At 44.2% G+C, this 23,122-nt stretch overlaps 1 protein-coding gene across 2 annotated transcripts in view; it reads right to left on the minus strand.

Annotated features, from left to right (window-relative positions):
- Nucleotides 1–23,122, minus strand: part of LOC137371209 (rho guanine nucleotide exchange factor 17-like) — a 522,466-nt gene that overhangs the window by 223,905 nt on the left and 275,439 nt on the right. For both annotated transcript variants that reach the window (XM_068033382.1, XM_068033383.1), the window contains exon 2: nt 9,534–9,611. In XM_068033382.1, the coding sequence (XP_067889483.1) occupies nt 9,534–9,611 (78 nt within the window). The remainder of the gene's footprint in view (nt 1–9,533; nt 9,612–23,122) is intronic.

Raw genomic sequence — 23,122 nt, forward strand, 5'->3', positions numbered from 1 at the left:
TTTACCAAACTGATTCTTGGGACGGCAGGACTGACGTATGAGGAGAGATTGAGTCGGTTAGGATTATATTCACTGGAGTTCAGAAGAGTCAGGGGGGAATCTCACAGAAACCTATAAAATTCTAAAAGGAATTTACAGGGTAGATGCAGGAAGGATGTTCCCGATGGTGGGGGAGTCCGGAACCAGGGGTCATAGTCTAAGGATATGGGGTAAACCTTTCAGGACTGAGATGAGGAGAAATTTCTTCACCCAGAGAGTGGTGAGCCTGTGGAATTCACTACCACAGAAAGCAGTTGAGGCTAAAACATTGTATGTTTTCAAGAAGGAGTTAGCTATAGCTCTTGGGTCTGAAGGGATCAAAGGGTATAGGGCAAAAGCAGGAACAGGCTACTGAGTTGGATGATCAGCCATGATCATAATGAATGGCGGAGCAGGCTCGAAGGGCCGAATGGCCTACTCCTGCTCCTATTTTCATGTTTCTATGTGATAGACATTATGTATTTTTGGCTTGATGGCAGCATCCTGTTAGTGGCGAACACCACACGTGTTGCTACTGCATAGTAGCAGCGTGAAACAGCTAGCTTCACCTGTTGCTCAACAGGCAAGGTACAGGCCATACCCAACCAGCCCATGCTTGCAAAACTCAAAACACAGTGTCCAACATTAGATGTGATTCCACGATTGAATAACACTTGCTAAATAATCCTTAGTGTGCGAAGAATTACGCTGACAACCAACGGGCTCACAGTGTGGCGCATTTGCACGTACTGGAAGCTGCATATATTAATACACAGGGCCCTGTTCTTTGCAGACAGAAAGAAAATGTACACATATTGCGCCTGTTTCAGCTAAACACCATAAGTGGCAGCTGGTTCATTTCCTAGGGCAATGCTTAACCAAACAGAACCAAGCTGCCTGGTTTAAGTTTCAAACAAAGCTTGGCAGTTAACTGTCAGTCACCATAAACTGATACATTCTCCATGGTAACACCTCTACCAATCAGAGTTCACTTGCCAACCAATCAGCACTCTCTTCTCATGCAGTATAAATTTGTTGCTTCCCTTACATTGGTATTCTTGCAGTTTGTCTTGATGAGTGCAAGATGAAAAGCTTTGACAAAATGTCTCTATTTTAAGCAATACTCAAATTCTGTACTACCAAATGACTCTTTAAATCCTAATGCTCTTGAATGTCAAAGGGAGATGGTCAGATTCTCTTTTGTTAGATATGGTTATTGCCTGGCACTTGTGTGGCATGAATGCTACTTGTTATTTATATGCCTGAGTCTGAATGTTGTCCAGGTGTTGCAGCATGCAGGTACAGACTGCTTCAGTACCTGTGGAGTTGCAAATGGTTCTGAACACTGTGCAATTAACAGCGAACATCCCCACTTCTGACCTTATATTGGAGGGAAGGTCATTGATGAAGCAGCTGAAGATGGTTGGCCTAAGACACTATCCTGAGGAACTCCTGCAGTGATGTCCTGGGGCTGGGATGATTGGCCTCCAACAACCACAAGCATCTTCCTTTGTGCTAGGTATGATTCCAACCAGTGGAGAGTTCCTCCCTGATTCCCATTGACTCCACTGCATTGAGTGTGAAGAAGGGAGTTTGGTAAGTGAGTGAATTTTAAGGGTTAATCCCTCAAGACTAGTTTTTGTTTGTTTACATCTAGCAATTAATTGAAATTCCTGTTTCAGTTAAGAGCTAAGTTAGGTTTCTTGCAGTTTTAAACAGGGGTATACTAACACGCTTGAGAGTATCTGTAGCTAGTTAATTAGGTAGCTAGCTTAAACTGGTTTCTGAGCTGCAGCAGAACTCTAGCAGAGCTGACACAGCATTGTTTTCAAAGTATAAATTTGGGGGACTCTCAGTGCTGCTGGAGGGTACAGAGTGTTAAGAAGGGAGTTTGTTAATTGAGGGAGTTTGGGAAGGAGGGGAGCTGTAAATTAAGAAGAAAATAAATTTGAGTGCACAGTGTGTAAAGTGGGAGTTCAGTGCGTGAGGGAGGGGCTCCTTTCTTTCTCCTACCTTTTTTTAATCAGCCTCCAGTAGCTGCCTCTCTCTTTGGTACAGGGGTAGAAGTTTATTGGTGAGTAACTGGTAAGTTATTTTACTTCTTATTGTAATATAAAGTTTTTAAAGTTACGGTATGGCAGGTCAGCTTGGCCAATTGGAATGTATGTTCTGCAGTATATGTGAAGTCATGGACGTACCACGTGTCCTGGATGAACACATCTGCAGGAAGTGTCACTGGCTGCAGAAGCTTGAGCAACGGGTTTCGGAATTCGAACGGCGGCTGGCGTCACTGTTGTGCATCTGTGAGGCGGAGGACTACATGGATAGCACGTTTAGGGAGGTGGTCACGCCGCAGGTTAGGAGCATGCAGGCAGACAGGGAATAGGTGACCGCCAGGCAGTCCAAGACAACCAGACAGGCAGTGCAGGAGTCCCCTGAGTCTATCTTGCTTGCTGTTTGGTTTTCCATTTTGGATACTGGTGAGAACAATGGTTCGTTGGGGGAGTGCAGCTAGAACGGGTGGCTCAGCTGCACAGGAAGGGAGTAATAAGAGTGGATGAGCAATAGTGATAGGGGATTCGATAGTCAGGGGATCAGAAAGGCATTTCTGCGGCAGTAAATGTGACTCCAGCATGGTGTGTTTCCTTCCTGGTGCCAGGGTCAAAGATGTCATGGAGCGGCTGCAGGACATCCGACTGGGGGAGGGTGAACAGCCAGAGGGCATGGTCCACATTGTACCAATGACATAGGTAGGAAGAGGGATGAGGTCCTGAAAGCAGATTTCAGGGAGTTAGGAAAGAAATTATAAAGCAGGACCTCCAAAGCAATAATCTTAGGATTACTCCCGGTGCTACAGTCCTTCAAGGAACAAAAACCCCAAAAGAAAAGGCAGTCAACTTTGGATAACAAAGGAAGTTAAGGATTGTATAAGATTAAAAGAAAAGGCTTATAAAGTTGCCAGAAATAATAGTAAACCTGAAGATCAGGAGGATTATAGAATATAGCAAAGTAGGACCAAGAAACTGATAAAGAAAGGGAGAATAGAATATGAATATAAGCTAGCAAAAATATAAAAACGGACTGTAAAAGCTTCTATACATACGTAAAAAGGAAATGTTTGGCTAAGACAAATGTGGGTCCATTACAGGCAGAATCAGGAGAATTTATAATGGGGAATAGAGACATGGCAGAGAAGCTAAATGATCACTTTGTGTCTGTCTTCACTGAGGAAGATACAAGAAATCTCCCAGAATTAGAGATCAAAGGGATTAGGGGGAATGAGGAATTGAAGGGAATTAGGATTAGTAAGAAGACTGTATTAGAAATTAATGGGGCTGAAGGTCGATAAGTCCCCAGGACCTGATATTCTACATCCCAGAGTGTTGAAAGCAGTAGCTATGAAGATGGTGGATGGATTGGTGATCATCTTCCAAAATTCAATAGATTCTGGAGCGGTGCTGCAGATTGGAAGATCGCAAATGTCATCCCACTATTTAAGAAGGGAGGGAGAGTGAAAAAGGGAATTACAGACCAGTTAGCCTTACATCAGTCGTTGGGAAAATGCTAGAATTTATTTTAAAGGATCTGATCAATGGATACTTGGTTAATTATGATCTGATTGGGCATAGCCAACATGGAAATCATGTTTGATGAACCTGTTGGAGTTTTTTTAAGGGATGCTACTAACAGAATTGATAAAGGGGAGTCGGTGGATGTGGTATACTTGGATTTTCAGAAGGCTTTTGATAAAGTCCGCACAGTAGGTTGATTAGCAAAATTAAAGCACATGGGATAGGAGGTAATATACCAGCATGGATTAAGGATTGGTTAACAGGCAGAAAGCAGAGAGTAGGAATAAACGGGCCATTCTCACATTGGCAGGCTGTGAGTAGTGTTTTTTTTTTATTCTTTCATGGGATGTCGGCGTCGCTGGCTAGGCCAGCATTTATTGCCCATCCATAATTGCTCTTGAGAAGAGGTGGTGAGCTGCCTTCTTGAACTGCTGCAGTCCATCTGGTGTAGCTACACCAACAATGCTGTTAGGGAGGGAGTTCCCAGATTTTGACCCAGCGACAGTGAAGGAATGGCGATATAGTTCCAAGTCAGGATGGTTTGTGACTTTGAGGGGAACTTGCAGGTGGTGGTGCTCCCATGCATTTGCTGCCCTTGTCCTAGTTGGTAGACGTCACGGGTTTGGGAGGTGCTGTCTAAGGAGCCTTGGTGCATTGCTGCAGGGCATCTTGTAGATGGTACACACTGCTGCCACTGTGCCTCGGTGGTGGAGGGAGTGAATGTTTGTGGATGGGGTGCCAATCAAGCAGGCTGCTTTGTCCTGGATGGTGTCGAGCTTCTTGAGTGTTGTTGGAGCTGCACCCATCCAGGCAAGTGGAGAGTATTCCATCACATTCCTGACTTGTGCTTTGTAGATGGTGGACAGACTTTGGGGAGTCAGGAGATGAGTTACTTGCCGCAGGATGCCTAGCCTCTGACCTGCTCTTGTAGCCACGGTATTTATATGGCTACTCCAGTTTCTGGTCAATGGTAGCCCCTAGGATGTTAATAGTGGGGGATTCAGCGATGGTAATGCCATTGAATATCAAGGGGAGATGGTTAGATTCTCTCTGTTGGAGATGGTCATTGCCTGGCACTTGTGTAGCACGAATGTTACTTGCCAATCAGCAAAGAGTTTTCCCTCTGATTCCCGTTGACTTCAGTTTTGCTAGGGCTCCTTGATGCCATGCTCAATCAAATGCTGCCTTGATGTCAAGGGCAGTCACTCTCACCTCACCTCTTGAGTTCAGCTCTTTTATCCAAGTTTGGACCAAGGCTGTAATGAGGTCAGGAGCTGAGTGGCCCTGGCGGAACCCAAACTAAGTGTTAGTGAGCAGGTTACTACTAAGCAAGTCCTGCTTGATGGCACTGTTGATGACATCTTCCATCACTTTACTGATGATTGGGAGTAGACTGATGGGGTGGTATTTGGCCGTGTTGGACTTGTCCTGCTTGTAGTGTACAGGACATACCTGGACAATTTTTCACATTTTCGGGTAGATGCCATTGTAGCTGTACTGGAACAGCTTGGCTAGGGACGCGGCAAGTTCTGGAGCACAGGTCTTCAGTACTATTGCCGGAATATTGTCAGGGCCCATAGCTTTTGCAGTATCCAGTGCCTTCAGTTGTTTCTTGATATCATGTGGAGTGAATCGAATTGGCTGAAGTCTGGCATTTGTGATACTGGGGACTTAAGGAGGAGGCCGAGATGGATCATCAACTCGGCACTTCTGGCTGAAGATTGTTGCAAATATTTCTGCCTTATCTTTTGCACTGATGTGCTGGGCTCCCCCATCACTGAGGATGGGGATATTTGTGGAGCCACCTCCTCCAGTTAGTTGTTTAATTGTCCACCACCATTCACGGCTGAATGTCGCAGGACTACAGAGCTTAGATCTGATCCGTTGGTTATGGGATCACTTAGCTCTGTCTACTGCATGCTGCTTAAGCAGCTTGGCATGCAAGTAGTCTTCTGTTGTAGCTTCACCAGGTTGACACCTCATTTTGAGGTATGCCTGGTGCTGCTCCTGACATGCCCTCCTGCACTCTTCAGTGAACCAGGGTTGGTCTCCTGGCTTGATGGTAATGGTAGAGTGGGGGATAGTGAGGTTACAGATTGTGGTTGAGTACAATTCGGCTGCTGCTGGTGGCCCACAGCGCCTCATGCGTGCCCAGTTTTAAAGTTGAGCCCCCTTGTTCTGGACTCTTTCATCAGAGGAAGCAGTTTCTCTCTATTTACCCTATCAAATCTTTTAATCATCTCTAACACCTTGATTAGATCACTCCTTAATCTTCTGTACTCAAGGGAATATTGAATGACGGGGCAGTCCCGATGGGCTGAATGGCCTACTCCTGCTCCTATTTTCTATGTTTTTATGTTTCTTCAGCTCTGCATGTAAGTTTAAAATCTGAAGTGATTATTAATGATGTCACAGAAACCAAGAGGAGACATTACATGTCAACCCTCTTTTTGTGTGTTTGGCTGATTTTTATCAGAACTGGCTTGATGATTATAAGCCATTTAGGTGCTGTCAGTCAAAGAAGGGATGATGTAACTGGCCCACATCATGCCCGAGTGCAGAAATACAGTGATTTCTAGGAGTTTTTCAATGGTGTCAGCAAACAGTGACACCTCTCCTGGAAAAAGGAGGCTCATGGAGAGGGTTGCAGTGCTGCCATGTTGTTATGCAGGAGTTAGAATGATTAATGAATGTGTCATTCAGGAACCTGGCATACATCAGACTACTCAAGCTACATTACTTGGTTTTACAATGAGGAGTTAAAGGATTTAATAAATTAAAGATGGCTAGGCAGATAGAAGCTAGATAGTTAAGCTCATATTCTACAGCAAACAGCCAGACTGGTGTCCCTGTACATAATTCATCAGTGTCACTTCTTGGGCATTCCAGCAAGAGATGCACATACAGGACCCCAGACTGGACAGTGATCCATTTATCTCTCTCATGCACAAATATACCTGCCCCAGTGGAAAGCTTACCTGAGAGATCTGTACCCTGATGCTTTAACTACTGGGTTGTCCAACTCCACATTAGTACTATTTAAATCGTACTTATCCCTTCAACTCTATTTCAGAATTAGTTTTTTGTCCTCCTTTATGTCGCTCTGCACTATTTTCCCACTGAAGGACCAAGCAAGCAAAGTACCTTCAGGCCTTAACAATAGTGTGTGGGAGATGCCCATTATGAGCTGATGTGAATGCCAATTTTCTGTCACCACTTGTGCAGAAACTCCTGACGCCCACTCTGCACCTACTCCTGAGTAAACATTGTTTGTTCACAGTGGGCAGGCATCAGCCCAAGAGCGCAGCGTGCTGGAGCATCAATCAGTTGTACCAAACACCAATTTTTCGAAGTAAATTGTTCTTGCCAAAGCAATTTTATATCTGAGATTTTAGAAGCAGATTGTTGCTAGTTTCAGTCAAATGTATTTGAATCAAATGCTGAGTTGAATTACATAGAATTTAAAGCACAGAAATAGGCCAATCCTCTCAACTTGTTTATGCGCCACATGGTTAGAGAAACTTCAAAGCCTGTTTGTGAAGACAACACTGAGACTAGGATCCTTTGGTGGCGATTGTTTATTACTTACTTCTACACTCCTAACAACACCCAAATCAGTGCTGGCTGGCTCGTCTTTATATATACACACTTGAATACAATTAACTAATTAACACCCCACACCTGTTCACCTTATTATCTCGAACTACCAGGTATTTATCATCCATTAACAGAACTTCAGACCCTAACACACATGAGTCTCCTTTCACCCTACTTCATCCAACCCTATCAGCATATCCTTCTATTTTCTTCTTCATCAAGTACTTATTAAACTTCCCCTTAAATGCTTCTATATTTGCCTCAGCTACTCCATGTAGTAGCAAGTTCCAGATTCTAACCATTCTCTCGGTAAAGAAGTTTCTCTTGAATTCCTGATTGGATTTATCAGTAACTATCTTATATAACCTCGAGTTATGCCTGCTAATTTCAGACTCCCTCACAAGCAGAAACATGGTCTATACATCTACTCTCTCAATCCCCTCCATTAGATCATCTCCCAGCCTTCTCTTTTTGAGAGGAAAGAGTTATAGCTTGTTCGGTCTTTCAGTTCTGGTATCAGATTTGGTAAAGAGGAGCCTGTCACATTCTAGTGGATTTTCTTTCACAGCTCCCAGTCCAGTCATGGGTAGAAATTCTTGCATGCTTCAGTTTTACTGCAATACAGTAATCAGCTTAAGAAACAACACACACAAAATAAAACAAACCTGTTCAATACAGTGCAGTGAACTCTGCTCATTGATGCCTACTGTAGACTTTGAAGAAAGATGACTCTTTCAACTACTACCCCCATCTCCAACCTCTCTTTCCTCTCCAAAGTGCTTGAACGTGTTGTTGCCTCCCAAATCCATGTCCATCTTTTCCGTAATTCCATGTTTGATTCCCTCCAATCAGGTTTCTGCACCCGCCATGACCCTTATCAAATTCTATGTGACTGTGACACTGGCAAGCTCGGCCTTCTCATCCTTCCCAACTTGTTGGCCACACCATCCTCCTCCAGAGCCTCTACACCATCATCCAGGAGGTCGGAACTGCCCTTGCCAGTTTCCATCTGTAGCCAGAGAATCAGCTGCAATGGCTTCTCTTCCCACTCCTGCAGCGTTACCTCTGGTGTGCCCCAAGGCTCTGACCATGGCCCCTTTTTATGTCTCATCAACATGGTGCCCGTCAGTGACATCATTTGAAAACACGTTAGGTTCCACAGATATGCTGAAGACACTCAGCTCTATCTCACTAACTACCTCTCTTGATCCATCCACTAGCTCTGATTTGTCACACTGCTTGTCCAATATCCAGCATTGGAACGGCAGAAATTGCCTCCAACTAAATATTGGAAAGATTGAAGCCACTATCTTTGGTCCCTGCAACACACTACATTCCCTTGCCACCATTTCCATTCCTCTCCCTAGTAAACGTCAGAAGCTGAGCCAGACCATTCACAATCTTGCCCAACTCCGGCCTTGCCTCAGCTCCTCCTCTGCTGCTGAAACCCTCATGCATGTCTTTGTTACCTCTAGACTTAACCATTCCAATGCATTCAGCCATCTTCACCCTCCAAATACTTGAAGTCATTCAAATTCTGCTGCCCATATCTTAACTTACACCAAATCCCATTCACCCATCACCCCTGTGCTGGCTGACCTACACTGGCTCCTGATCCAAATATACACCAACTTTAAAATTCCCTCAAAGGCCTTGCCCCTCCCTGTCTCTGTAACCTCCTCCAGCCATAAAAGCCTTTGAGATCTCTGCACTCCTCCAATGCTGCATCTTTCGCACCCCTGATTTTAATCACTCCACCAATGCTGGCCATGCTTTCAGTGGCCTAGGCCCTAAGCTCTGGAATTACCTCCCTAAACCTTTTTGCCACTCTACCTCTCTCTCTCCTCCTTTAAGATGCTCCTACAAACCTACTTCTTTGACCTAGCTTTTGGTGATCTGCTTGAATATCTCTTTCGGTGGCTCGGTGTCAAATTTTATTGATAATGCTCTTGTGAAGTGTCTTGGGGCCTGCTACATTAAAGGTGCTATATAAATGCAAGTTGGTGTTATTGTACTGTAGACTTTGAAAGATGGCCATGTTTCTACCCATTTCTTTCATTATTTCCTGTCACGAGCGCCATATACCACCTCAACAACCAAGAAAAGTGGGTACATGAGCTGCTTTTGTAATGCCCCTGCCACCAACTCTTAAACCAAGGAAGTGTGAGAGAGTGGTATAAGTAAACTGGGCTTCTGTTTTTTTCACTCCCACTCATTTTAGAGAAAACTCCCTCCCACCTACCTCAAGCAGCTCTGGATGGCAGCTGAACTGATCACATGTTCAACAAAGTTCAATGTTCAAAATGCCATCCAATAATATACATGCACACACACACACACCCCTACCTGTATGAGTGTTCGGAGGGACTCCACGTATGACTGTTCTGCATCCAGCAGGGTCATCATCACATGTTTTCTCATATCCTGTGTGAGAAGAGAAAGGAAACACTGAGGAATGACATCACTGAACAGCAAGACATGACAGAAGCAACTATCCTTACACAGAAGCAAAATACAGCAGATGCTGGAAATCTAAAACAAAAACAGAAAATAATGAAAGGTCATCGACCTGAAACGTTAACTCTGCTTTTCTCTCCACAGATGCTGCCTGACCTGATGAGTATTTCCAGCATTTTCTGTTTTTGTTGTTGTCGCAATTGTCCTGGTTTCATTTTATTTTGCCCTTGTTACCCCTCTCTTCATTCTTTATGTATTGTTTTCTTTTAATTCTCTCCCATCTCTCCTTTGTGGTGGCTCATGTCTTGATATGGTTCCATGGGCACTGTCTGCATTCCAGTGCTTGGTTCAAGTAAGTGTAGGGGGCACCACAGGCAAGTATGATCCTGTACCAGTCCCACAAAATGCTCTTTTCAACAGGGGTTACTGGACAGTAATCAGGAATGGAAAGCCTGTCTGATTACTCAATACAAAGGCACTGAGGTTATTTTTAGATCTCTATTGCTGCTCAGGTTGAGATCCTCCAACTCAGATAGACTGGGGATCAAACCTGGAACACGCCTCATCTCGACAGCTCAGCATCATTACAGGCAGTGTATTTGCCTACTGTGCGCTACTGGAAGGAAGCCTTGATCCCTCATCTTAATCAAAGAGTAAACTGAAATGTCTGCACACCAAGGAAAAAATGGATGTGGAAACTAACTTTAGTGATGTGCTTGGCCATAAGCCATGAGCAGACACAAGGGTAGAAGCCTGTTATTTCATCTAACTCCAGTCAAACACAAACCTGATCCCACCATAGATTCTAGGTGCATCATGTGGCTTCTTGGTCAATCCCATTATATGAAATTCCTAATTCTAGAAAACAACTAGGAATAATCTGCACTGATCTGATGCCATAATGCCCATCCAAGGATTGTCCAGCTAGCAGTTTTAGCTGTTTCACTTTAAACTCTAACCAATTGTTTGGTTTTCATTTTCAAGTGTATTTGCAGTATTAACAGTAATGCCATCACGCAAAGATGGTGTACACCTGTGCTTACCAATGCAACTAGTCTATCAAGATTGCTTCATGGAATTTACAGCCCCCACTTAAAACTAATACACTTAGCCTTATACTCAACTAGCCAAGCTGAATCCAAGCTCAGTTCTAGCTAAAATGTCTCATTGACTCCATAAGGAATCAAGCTCACAGATGGAGCTACCCAATGATGAAGTTAAGACTACAGCACAACACTCGTCCAGACTCCTGTAACATTCCCCAGGGGACAGTATCCTAATGGTTATATAATTGGAGCAGCAACCCAGAAACGTTAGCCTCAAATCCAACCGTGGCAAGTTGATAAAATGAATTTGCTAAGTCCAGTAATTTGTGGACTAGCACCAGGAAAATAATCAAGATAGCTGATGGGGTTGTCATAAAAAACTAGCTGTCCTTTAGGGAAGGTAACCTGTCACTCCCAGCTGATTTGGCCTTCATGTGACTCCAGTCCCACACCAATGTGGTTGACTGTTAACACCCTCAGGGCAATGATGATTGGGCAATAATGCAGCCTTGCCAGTGTCAACCACGTCAGAAGCATAAATAAAAACAATTCCTACAAAGGTCAAGCTACCACTGAAATGCACCTTGAAGCTATTCCAATTTTCCAACTGCTTCCAAAGTGTTTGCCTTTCTGGAGACCCCATGGCATCTACTTGGCTTCAGTAAGTGTTTACTTACACAGTACAGGAATTGCGTATTCACAGAATCACAGAATTGTTACAGCACAAGAGGAGGCCATTCAGCCCATTGTGTCTGCGCTGGCTCCCTGAAAGAGCAATTTACCCAGTGCCACTCCCCATAGCCCTGTACATTCTTCCTTTTCAGATAGCAATCCCATTCCCTCTTGAATGCCTCGATTAAACCTGCACCCACCACACTTTCAGGCACTGCATTCCAGATCATAACCACTCACAGTGTGAAAAAGTTTTTCCTCATGTCGTCATTGATTCTTTTGCTAATTACCTTATGTGTGTGCCCTCTTGTTCTCAATAATTCCACCAATGGGAACAGTTTCTTACTATCTATTCCGTCCACACCTCTGATGTATTAAGGATTTCAGTGTTTAGAATACTGAATATTTTCAATGCTGTCAGGTAAATTTGCCATCTATTTAAACAACTTCAAAAGTACTTCTTTGGCTGTAAAGTGCTTTGGGATGTCCTGTAGTCATGAACAGCACTATGTAAATGCAAGTCTTGTCTTTCTTTGACATGTGAATGTGTTGTGATCTAACAGCAGGGGGATATTAAACAAAACATCTTCTCCTGGACTGCCTCTAATTAGCATGTCCTAAAGCAGATGACAAGAGTGAAATGGACACCTGTAACTATACAAATACCTCACCTAGTAACATTTAGGATTTAGATAGGAGCAAATCAGAGGACAATAGTTCGCCAATAAACCATATTGTTGGGATTTTCAAGATGGCAGAGAAAAGATGAAATCTGTCTCACATAAGGATAGTGCAGGTGCAAAAATCTCCCCATCTTTATAGTGTCTTGAATTAAAGTACGACCATACGAATTAGGAGCAGAAGTAGGCCATTCGGCCCCTCAAGCCTGCTCTGCCATTGAATAAGATCATGGCTGATCTGTTTCTGTCTCAAATTCCACACTCCTATCTACCCCCTTTGACTCCCTTGTCTAACAAGAATCTATCTACCTCCGCCTTAAAAATATTCAATGACCCCACCTCCACCACCAAGTCAAAAGAATAAAGTTTAATTGATTTTAATTATACTTCATAGTGTACTGTAGTATAACTAGAGTAACAATCAATAGCAAACTGTTGAATGCGTAACTTCTTCCCGCTCATGAGGTAAACCTCCATACCTTTCAATTTGTTTGTGGGATAAGCTTGACAGTCAATGGTTTTCCATTGAACAGCCTCTGAACAACAGCTGCCAACATGACCTTGTGTGCATTTCTAACAATGAACAAGATGAAGTAGAATTGGAGAATGCAGAACTCCATGCAATCATTTCCAATTCACAATATTCTCGACAGGAACTAGAAGGGTGTAATTATTTCTATTGATTACCCTGTAGAAGTCCTCCTGCTATCTCCAGTGGGTTTAGGAAGGAAAGGAGCTGAAGGTCAGCAGACTTTAATTTTAATTCACGATCACTCGGGGATTGACTAGCAAATTAATCACCAGTCACTGAGTCTTTGAATATTATAGATGTCTTTAAGGATAAGCAAGATAAACACACGAGGGAGAAAGGAATTAAGGATATGCAGATCAGGTTAGATGAAGTAGGAGAAGACTCCTGTGGAGCACAAACTAGTTGGACCCAATGAGCTAATCCTAATCCTAGCCCCTTTTTGGGACCATCCCAGATCAGGCATACTCCTCAGATAATCACTCTCACTTAAGGTTGAGGAAGACAGATCTCACAGACACTAGAATGGGTTTGAAGGATTGATCTAGCTCTCCCCAAAGGAAAGAAAACAGCTGAGAATATTACCGTCCTCCAGATAGCCTTTTGAACAAGTTTTAGTCTGATCATAACAACCCAGATATTACAAGGGCCCAGGTATCTCTCCTCAACAATGTACTTCCCTACTGAACAGTGTATGGAGACAGGTTCTTGAGTTTGCAATACAGAAGACTATAAGAGACAATACAATTTATAAATTATATAAAAGTTTGATTATTAAAGAACTGAACATGCAATTGACATTTGATTGGAAAGTCAATGACAGCGTTAATAGTTCTAGGAAAAGAAAGTATAATCTTGTTCCTAGTAGAGAATCCAATCCAGTAACACTTATTTTAAATCCCGAGTAGAAAGCTACAGGGTTTAGTGAGATACCTCTATCCTAATTAACAGGAGAACTATCGTCGCCGCATCATAGTAATTGTACCGTGAGAAACGCTGGAGTGAACCCGATTCAAAGATCCACTATGTGGTTCCAATATTTATACTGTTTCTAAGATGCATAGCTTTTTTTTGTTTATGGGGGTGTTATCTCTCTTGCAAGTTGCTCTGTCCTCTTCTATTTCCCAAATAAGGCTATATAACTGTTAATTTCTAGTTAAAACCCACATTGTTTAATTTCTAAGGAGAGGCTGAGCTGGGCAACATATCTTTAAAGCCAGCAGGATGCTCGAAGTTGCAAATGGTGGTAAACTTCCAAGCAACCAAATTGCGTTTTAAGATTATAACTCAGTTTCCCGGATTCAGTTGACAGGTGATTTAAGTCCATCCATAGAAAATCATGTCATTCATTGTTAAACTGTAGTAACTTACAGTGATTATTAATGAAACTTGTATTATCAGTGCCTTATTGAGGTGATGATGCTAATGACTTTTTGAAGCAAGTTCCTGTTCTTCAGAACCTGCCACTGTGCTCTTAAGAAGAGGCAATTATGCTGTGTCCTTGACCACAGAAGCATGAACTGGCATGTTTATGAACTTCTTCTACCCTTTCAGGCAGGTGAACCCTGCTTTTAATTTTCTAATCCCTAATTCATATGAAAATAACTCTTTTAACCTGATAACCCCTTATTATAGCCGGATTCCTTCACACTGTTTCTGTGCTGTACATTCCATGTAGTTCTAACTGTCAGCGCAAACTGCAGATAATCAGGTTCATGTGCTGACAACAGAGGAAAAGCACAGACCTGGCGCAGCAGACACATGCACAGTTGTAATTCTTTGCATTCACTCCCAATGCCCAAAAAAAACCCATGCAAAAATAATATTCTGCAAAATTCCGGATGCTGACTTAAGTCTGAGGGAAAATCCAAAAAATGTAGTGAGCCACTGAGCGTAGCATTTATTTTCTGGTGACCAACATCTTTTTAAGTAATGGATCAAAATGTCTTTGTGTGCATCCATCAGATAAACTTTGGCTTTATTCTGTTTCTGGTGCTGTGGTTTAGCAACTGGCTGATCTGTAGAAATGTAAATTTGTTCAGACAAGTGAAAGTGAATAGCGGGGGGGAGTGGGGTGGGAGGGGGGGAGGTTGCACCTATGTTATCCCGCTTGTAAATTTATAATCTGCACTGAAATGATAGGGAAGATGGAAGCAGGGAAACAGCAGGCAGAGCCACCTTTGACCTCTAAGGCTGACTAGACTTGAAGTGTCAGCTGAGACTCAATGATAGTACTCTCACCCCTGAATCAGAAGCTTGTGGGTCCAAGTCCCACTCCAGAGACCCGAGCCCATAATACAAGCTGACACCTCAGTGCAGGACTGAAGGAATGCTGCACTGTTGGATTTGCAGTCTCTCCAATGAGATGTTAAATCGAGGTCCAGCCTGCCCTCTCTTTTACAGTTTTCAGGCTCAAAGGACAGGGAAAGGGGATGGAGGCCCATTTCATTTGATTTCTGCCTCCTTTACATTGGTCTGGAATTTCCAGAACCTTCCCACATTGGTACAGCACCAAAGCAACCATGGAAATGAGGCAGAAAGGAGTATTTTCTGCTGTTGTGCTTTAGTTCGTTTTGGGGGCCATTTTCAGGGGCACCCAAAGAAACTGCCATTAGATCTTCTACCCGGGACCTCCTTTAGTTGGAGGTCCCGAGGAGACTTGGTAGTAAGGCAATGAAGGACTGAGAAGATAGGTCCTATCTCCAGACCATCTGAATGACCCTGAGCCTGAGGTAAATCCCGCAATCTGCACCTCACCTGTGTTCCTGCTCCTGTATTCCACAGTAAGACCCCACCAAGGAGTAGGCCTGGTTATCCCAGTGGTGCAACTAGGCCAGGGCAAAATTACGTGACACACCACATTTAGGCATTCTGGAGCCTGGGCAAATGGAGTACGCTGTGCCTGTCCAGGGTCAAGCCAAAGGGATTGTGGTGGTGGGTCAGGTGGGGAGGGGGGCAGTGGGAGAGGGAATAAATTGGGGCCATCTCTTTTGATCATATGCACCAATTGCACTAGCTCCAACTCTTTGACTTTATTGCATTGCTACTAACGTGCGCCAAAGTAAATGGATGCATGATAATATAGAACACCAACACCAGCTCCTGGAGGGTCTAATGGACCATTAATAATTAAGCATCTTTATAAGGATGGAAGATATTCAAACTGAACCTCCTGTCAAAATAATAAAAACATAACAGTTCATTCAATATTGATGTTATGTCAGTAGCAGAATTATAAGTACTGTCCTATATTTATAAAACTCCTCAGGACTGTGCATCATCAAAAAATTATCCTACAGTAGCCTACATACAATTATGTCTTAGAAGTGTAAATTATGAATTTTAAAATCTCACCAAACTCATCTGCTTCCCCAGATAGGTCACTACCTTATTAAGGTTCCTGAGGCTGGAGATGGAGGTGTGGGGCTTGGTACCCCTGGTGTTGCACTCTGCTGGCCACAGTGCGATGGCGCAAGACTCCCACAGCCCATACTATACACTGCAGACCCTCTTCTAAATTGCAGTGACATTTACATAGGTGGAGGGGCCACAGGCAACCTGCAAGGGAACTTCAAATCTGCCCTAGTAAAGCAGAGTAGCCTACCACCAATCTGCCTGAGGTTCACTGAGACCCTTCTGGACCAAAATAAAAAATTGGCTGCACAAATCTTCAGGTGGAAGTGAAGCCATTCTGCTGCACACAAAAGGTAACTGATATCCCCTCAAGGATCAATTACTGAGAGATCTGGAGCCTTTCAAAAAACCTCAAAAGAAACAGCCCCAACTCGCAGCTGGCCTCAGTTCCACTGACGCGTTATAGGGCGGAATGGGCATAATTCCTGGGAACACCACAGACAAATCCCGTTGACACAGGGGTGGGGGTGGAGGCTGGGTGGGAGCAGAATGTAAACAATTGGTGGGATTGCTGAAGTATTCAATTGTTTATTTGTGATTCTGTCATCTCCTGGGTTGACGAATGTCTTGTAACTCTTGCTCATAAATGTAATACAAAAATATATACACACAGGGCTGTGATTAGCACATGAAGTCTCCAGGGAATATTTTTCTTTTCCTGGAATATTCCTTTAACATGGAATTGTTCTTCCATTTGTTTCCTTGAATATAGTCCTCCTAAAAATAGCACGTGAGTCTAAATTGATTCCCACACTTAAGTGTGCTTTATAGGGGAAGAAATTGGAGCGTGTATATTGTATTCTTTTTTTCATTCCACAATTCTTATGTACAAAATTAAGCAGGGTTAGCGTTTTAATTTAAGGATTTTGTTTTTACTTTTACAGTACCAGAAGCAACAGATGTGGGGCTGACTGTCTTTAATCCCAATAGGGATAATAGGGAATTACTGCATTTCCACATTGTGTGCCACATTATGATTTCCATCAGCCCAGTTTGCTACTGGATGCTCTAATTTTTAAGTGACCTGTCCCAAAATTTTAAAAATACATAAATGAGGCATGGACAGTGGAGGGGGGAAAGGGAATTTCTGCTTGTCCATATATATTTTTTCTTGTGTCAGGGCCAATTATGTACAGTGTCAGCCATGGCTCAGTGCGTAGTACTCTCGTCTCTGCGTCAGCAGATTGTGGGTTCAAGTCCCACATCAGGGCTTGAGCATGAAAATCAAGGCTGACATGCCCGTGCAGTACTGAGGGAATGCTGCACTGTTGGAGGCGCTGTCTTTCAGATGAGACTTTAAACTAAGGCGCCATTTGCCCTCTCAGGTAGATGTAAAAGATCTCATGGCACTATTTTGAAGAAAAGTGGGGGCATTGTCCTGGCCAATATTTATCCCTCAGTCGACATCACTAAAACAGATTATCTGGTCATCATCAAATTGCTGTTTGTGGGAGCTTGCTGTGCGCAAACTGGCTGCCATATTTCCTACATTACAATGAGGACTACACTTCAAAAGTACTTGATTGGCTGAAAAGCTGGTCATGTAAAGTGCTCTATAAATGCAAGTCTTTCTTCTTCCCAAGCCCAATGCCACCATTTCCATGGTGGCTCCACATAGCAGTGGTAACACAGGAAGACACAAGGAAAACCCATCAGGGACGCCAAAAATTTCAAAACAGAAATCCTTATTTTGGTATCTTGTGATACAAAAAATGTTGATATTATTACAGTATTACGGTTCAATGATCTTCTTGATCATCAACACAAACATCAAAACCCAAGCTATGATCTGCTGTTCTTTCCCTCACCCTTCTCTTTCCCAGTGTCAACGATAACTGAATTGACTTTAACCTTTGCTTACTTCATTACGCATGTGCAGTAGAAACAACCAAAGCCAGCCTAAAGCTACTGGGAGGGTAGCTGACAGAAATCATCTCTGAAGAATGGCAGCAGTGTATTCCTGTATTCCCTAAGGGTTTCAAACACTCCAATATTGACCAGGCACGGTTAAATGTCTATGGGCACAATATCAAGTGCTTCCGTGGTAATTAGTTTTAAGTAGTACAGGTACCCTAAAGTAAGAAATGCATCAACATATTCACCGTATAGATTTTAAATCTGCCATGACAGTATAGTCAAGGCTCTTACTGTTGGACCAATTTGATGGCCAACAGGTCCTCAGATTTAAGCATAACTTTGATGCATTTAGTCTTTCTACTGTTCACCTTTATCAACAGCAAATATACAGTTGTTTCATTAAAATGACTACAACAGGATGACTACAACGTTGTACAGAGAAAGAAATTAGGACTTGCAACCATAGCTCCCTGTGTAAATGCACTGCGTACAACAGCAGGGGTTCTCAACTGGAGGTCTGCAGCCCCGTAGGGGTCCGCGAGAAGGTTTCAAGGGATCTGCCACAAATAACCAATAGAAACTTCCGTTTCATCTGTCGTCTCAATCTGCTGCCCTCCTGACCAATAATCTTTGCCTAACTTACACTTCTGGGTTCTTCTTCTTTGGCCTCCTTGTCTCGAGAAACAATGGCTAAGCGCCTGGAGGTGGTCAGTGGTTTGTGAAGCAGCGCTTGGAGTGGCTATAAAGGCCAATTCTAGAGTGACAGACTCGTCCACAGATGCTGCAGTTAAAATTGTTTGTTGGGGCTGTTACACAGTTGGCTCTCCCTGACAGACTCTTCCACAGGTGCTGCAGTTAAAATTGGTTGTCGGGGCTGTTACACAGTTGGCTCTCCCTGACAGACTCTTACACAGGTGCTGCAGTTAAAATTGGTTGTCGGGTCTGTTACACAGTTGGCTCTCCCCTTGCGCTTGTGTCTTTTTTCCTGCCAACAGCCAAGTCTCTTCGACTCGCCACTCTTTAGCCCCGCCTTTATGGCTGTCTGCCAGCTCTGGCGATCACTGGCAACTGACTCCCACGACTTGTGATCAATGTCACCGGACTTCATGTCGCTTTTGCAGACGTCTTTAAAGCGGAGACATGGACGGCCAGTGGGTCTGATACCAGTGACGAGCTCGCTGTACAATGTGTCTTCGGGGATCCTGCCACCTTCCATGCGGCTCACATGGCCAAGCTGCTGGCTCAGTAGGGTGTATATGCTGGGGATGTTGGCCACCTCGAGGACTTCTGTGTTGGAGATACGGTCCTGCCACCTGATGCTAAGGATTCTCTGGAGGCAGCGATGATGGAATGTATTGAGACGTCGCTGTTGGCTGACTTACGTTGTCCAGGCTTCGCTGCCGTCGAGCAAGGTACTGAGGACACAGGCTTGATACACTCGGACTTTTGTGTTCCGTGTTGGTGCGCCATTTTCCCACACCCTCTTGGCCAGTCTGGACATAGCAGTGGAAGCCTTTCCCATGCGCTTGTTGATTTCTGCATCGAGAGACAGGTTACTGGTGATAGTTGAGCCTAGGTAGGTGAACTCATGAACCACTTCCAGAGCGTGGTCGCCGATATTGATGGATGGAACATTTCTGACGTCCTGTCCCATGATGTTCGTTTTCTTGAGGCTGATAGTTAGGCCAAATTCGGTGCAGGCTGCCGCAATCCTGTCGATGAGTCTCTGCAGACACTCTTCAGTGTGGGATGTTAATGCAGCATCGGCAGCAAAGAGGAGTTCCCTGATGAGGACTTTTCATACTTTGGTCTTCGCTCTTAGATGGGCAAGGTTGAACAACCTGCCATCTGATCTTGTGTGGAGGAAAATTCCTTCTTCTGAAGACTTGAACGCATGTGAGAGCAGCAGGGAGAAGAAGATCCCAAACAGTGTAGGTGCGAGAACACAGCCGTGTTTCACACCACTCAGGATAGGAAAGGGGTATGATGAGGCGCCGCTATGCTGAATTGTGCCTTTCATATTGTCATGGAATGAGGTGATCTTTGCTAGTAGTCTGAAGAGACCACGGCTGCTGATGAGGTCATAGGCTTTGGTGAGATCAATGAAAGCAACGTAGAGGGGCCTGCCATGTCCTGAGGTACTGCTCCCTCATCCCAGCACAGGCAAAGCAGTTCGTACAGTGCTGAAAGTATAGCAGGCTTGGCATTCTTGATTATTTCAGGGGTAATGCCGTCCTTCCCAGGGGCTTTTCCACTGGCTGGAGAATCAATGGCATCACTGAGTTCCGATTTTGTTGGCTGTTCGTCCAGCTCATCCATGACTGGTAGAGGCTGGGCTGCATTGAGGGCGGTCTCAGTGACAACATTCTCCCTGGAGTATAGTTCTAGGTAGTGCTCCACCCAGTGGTCCATTTGTTTATGTTGGTCTGTGATTGTGTCCCCTGATTTAGACTTGAGGGGGGGGCGATATTCCTGATGGTTGGCCCAAAAGTTCTCTTAATGCCATCATACATTCCTCTGATGTTTCCGGTGTCGGAGGCCAGCTGAATATGACTGCATGCGTGTTGCCAGTAGTCATTTGCACAGCGCCTGGCTGTTCTTTGTGCAGCGCTTCTGGCTGCTTTAAGTGCTGCGGATGTTAACTCGCTGGGGGCTTTCTTGTTGTTCAACAGTGCAATGCGCTTAGCGGCTATGACAGGTTCCAGCTCTTCAAAGTGAGATTGAAACCAGTCTGCATTCTGCTTCACACGTTTGCCATAGGTAGCCATTGCTGAGTCATAGATGGCGTCTCTGATGTGGGCCCACTTGGTCTCTGCATCCCCTGTAGGAGTGTTTTGAAGGGCTTTTTCAAGTGAATTTAGAAACTTATGTAACAGCTGTGGATAAGAAATTCTGTTAGTGTTGATGCGCGGGCGGCCCTTCTGCTTGGAGTGATGCAGCTTCTTTGGTTTGAGTCTAACCTTGCTGCATACCAGGGAGTGGTCGGTGTCGCAGTCCGCACTGTGGAAGCTGCGTGTGAGTTGAACGCTGTTTAAAGAGGCTCGCCTTGTGACGATGAGGTCCATTTGTTGCCAACGACGTGATCTTGGGTGCCTCCATGAAACCTGGTGACAGGGTTTAGTGTGAAAGAACGAGTTGGTGATGCAGAGATTGTGATATGTACACAACTCAAGCAGTCTCTGTCCATTCTCATTCATCCTTTCAATGCCAAAACGCCCAAGACAGGAGGGCCATGAGTCATGGTCGGCCCCAGCCCTGGCATTAAAGTCCCCCAGCAGACACAGGTGTTTGGTGTTGGGGATGCTACTAATGATATTACGGAGTTCCACGTAGAACTGGTCTTTAACTTCTGGTGGGGAGCAGAGTGTTGGAGCATAGATGCTGAGTAGGTGTACTGGACCAGAGGTGGTGAGCAGTCAGATGGACAGTATGCATTTCGAGCCATTTGAAGGTGGCTCTATCATGCTGAGCAAGGCGTTTCTGATGGCAAAGCCCACTCCGTGCTGTCTTGGTTCTTCAGGATCCCTACCTTGCCAGAAGAAGGTGTAGTCTTGCTCTCTTAGAGATCTGTTCGCAGGGAGGCTTGTCTCCTGAAGTGCTGCAATGTCCACATTGAGTCTACTGAGCTCGTTGTTAATGATGGCGGTCTTCCGAGAATCGTTGATTTGTGTAAGATCTTCCGACAGGCCAGGACACAGTTCTGACGTTCCAGCTTGCAAAACGAAGGGCTGGTATTTTATTTCCTTTTTTGTCATGCTGTTTGGTGCGGTGTTACAGTCCACTTGTCGGGCAATGACCCTGAGCTCCAAGCACCCATTGAAGCAGGTGGTTATGGCCAATGTGGTTGTTTGGTTTATTTGATGTCAGACGGGTTGGGGATGTTGTTGTGCTTCAGACATTGCAGGGCAGGGCAATCTGGTGCAGAGAGAGGTACACCAGGATTGGGTCAACAGCCATAAGCAGCATCAAAAAGGTAATGGATTTCCTCAATTCATTTGGTAAGGAGCAGCAGCCAGCCAACAATAAATAACCAACAATAATTAATAGAGGAGCCAAAGGAGAGCTTCTCAATTACTCCAGTGGATAGCAGTAATGCTGGGGTTTAGGGTCTGGTTCAGGTCATATCCTGTGTTGGTTTCTCTCTGATTTGACGGTAGTGGAAAATAAAATAGCATCCAATTTCCAGTTATCATTGAAAGGATGTGAGGTTAATATATAATTAGTTTTAAAATCATCTGTGTAATTTAATGACTGTGTATATATTGGAGGTAGTTTTTCTCATTCAAAAATACAACTCTAAATATCACAAGCATTGTGGGATTCTTTCACACTCATGAAAGAAGTTGTTTGGCACCAACACTGTTGCATTATCTCAGGATTGAGTCCCAACTTGCCTGCAACCTTAAGTTAATCAGGCCCTAACTAGGAGTACACTGAAATCCACCAAACTGAGTATATGTAAAGAGAAACATCTCCTAATTCTGTAACACCAGTGTGCCCAATGGTAAACATTAAAGAAGGCTTTTCAAAGACCTATTTCAGCCTAATGGTAGCACACAAAAGCTCATCATTCATTTCTTACCTCTAATTTCCAACCTTTCTCAATGCAACACGCCCTCAGTACTACACTAGAGATTATGTGATGATCAATCTTCCAGTCACATTAAGTAAGTAAAATAAATAATAATAACAAATATATGTTTAATTGTATAGAACAAAGAACAGTGCAGCACAGGAACAGGCCATTCGGCCCTCCAAGCCTGCGCCGATCTTGATGCCTGCCTAAACTAACACCTTCTGCACTTCCGGGGCCCATATCCCTCTATTCCCTTCCTATTCATATATTTGTCAAGATGTCTCTTAAACGTCGCTATCGTATCTGCTTCCACCACTTCCCCTGGCAGCACGTTCCAGGCACTCACCACCCTCTGTGTAAAAAAACTTGCCTCGCACATCCCCTCTAAACGTTTCCCCTCGCACCTTAAACCTATGTCCCCTAGTAACTGACTCTTCCACCGTGGGAAAAAGCTTCTGACTATCCACTCTGTCCATGCCGCTCATAACTTTGTAAACCTCTATCATGTCACCCCTCCACCTCCGTCGCTCCAGTGAAAACAATCCGAGTTTTTCCAATGTCTCCTCATAGCTAATGCCCTCCAGACCAGGCAACATCCTGGTAAACCTCCTCTGTACCCTCTCCAAAGCCTCCACGTCCTTCTGGTAGTGTGGCGACCAGAATTGCACGCAATATTCTAAGTGTGGCCTAACTAAGGTTCTGTA

The sequence above is a fragment of the Heterodontus francisci genome, chromosome 6, assembly GCF_036365525.1.
Source record: "Heterodontus francisci isolate sHetFra1 chromosome 6, sHetFra1.hap1, whole genome shotgun sequence".
Lineage (NCBI taxonomy): Eukaryota > Metazoa > Chordata > Chondrichthyes > Heterodontiformes > Heterodontidae > Heterodontus > Heterodontus francisci.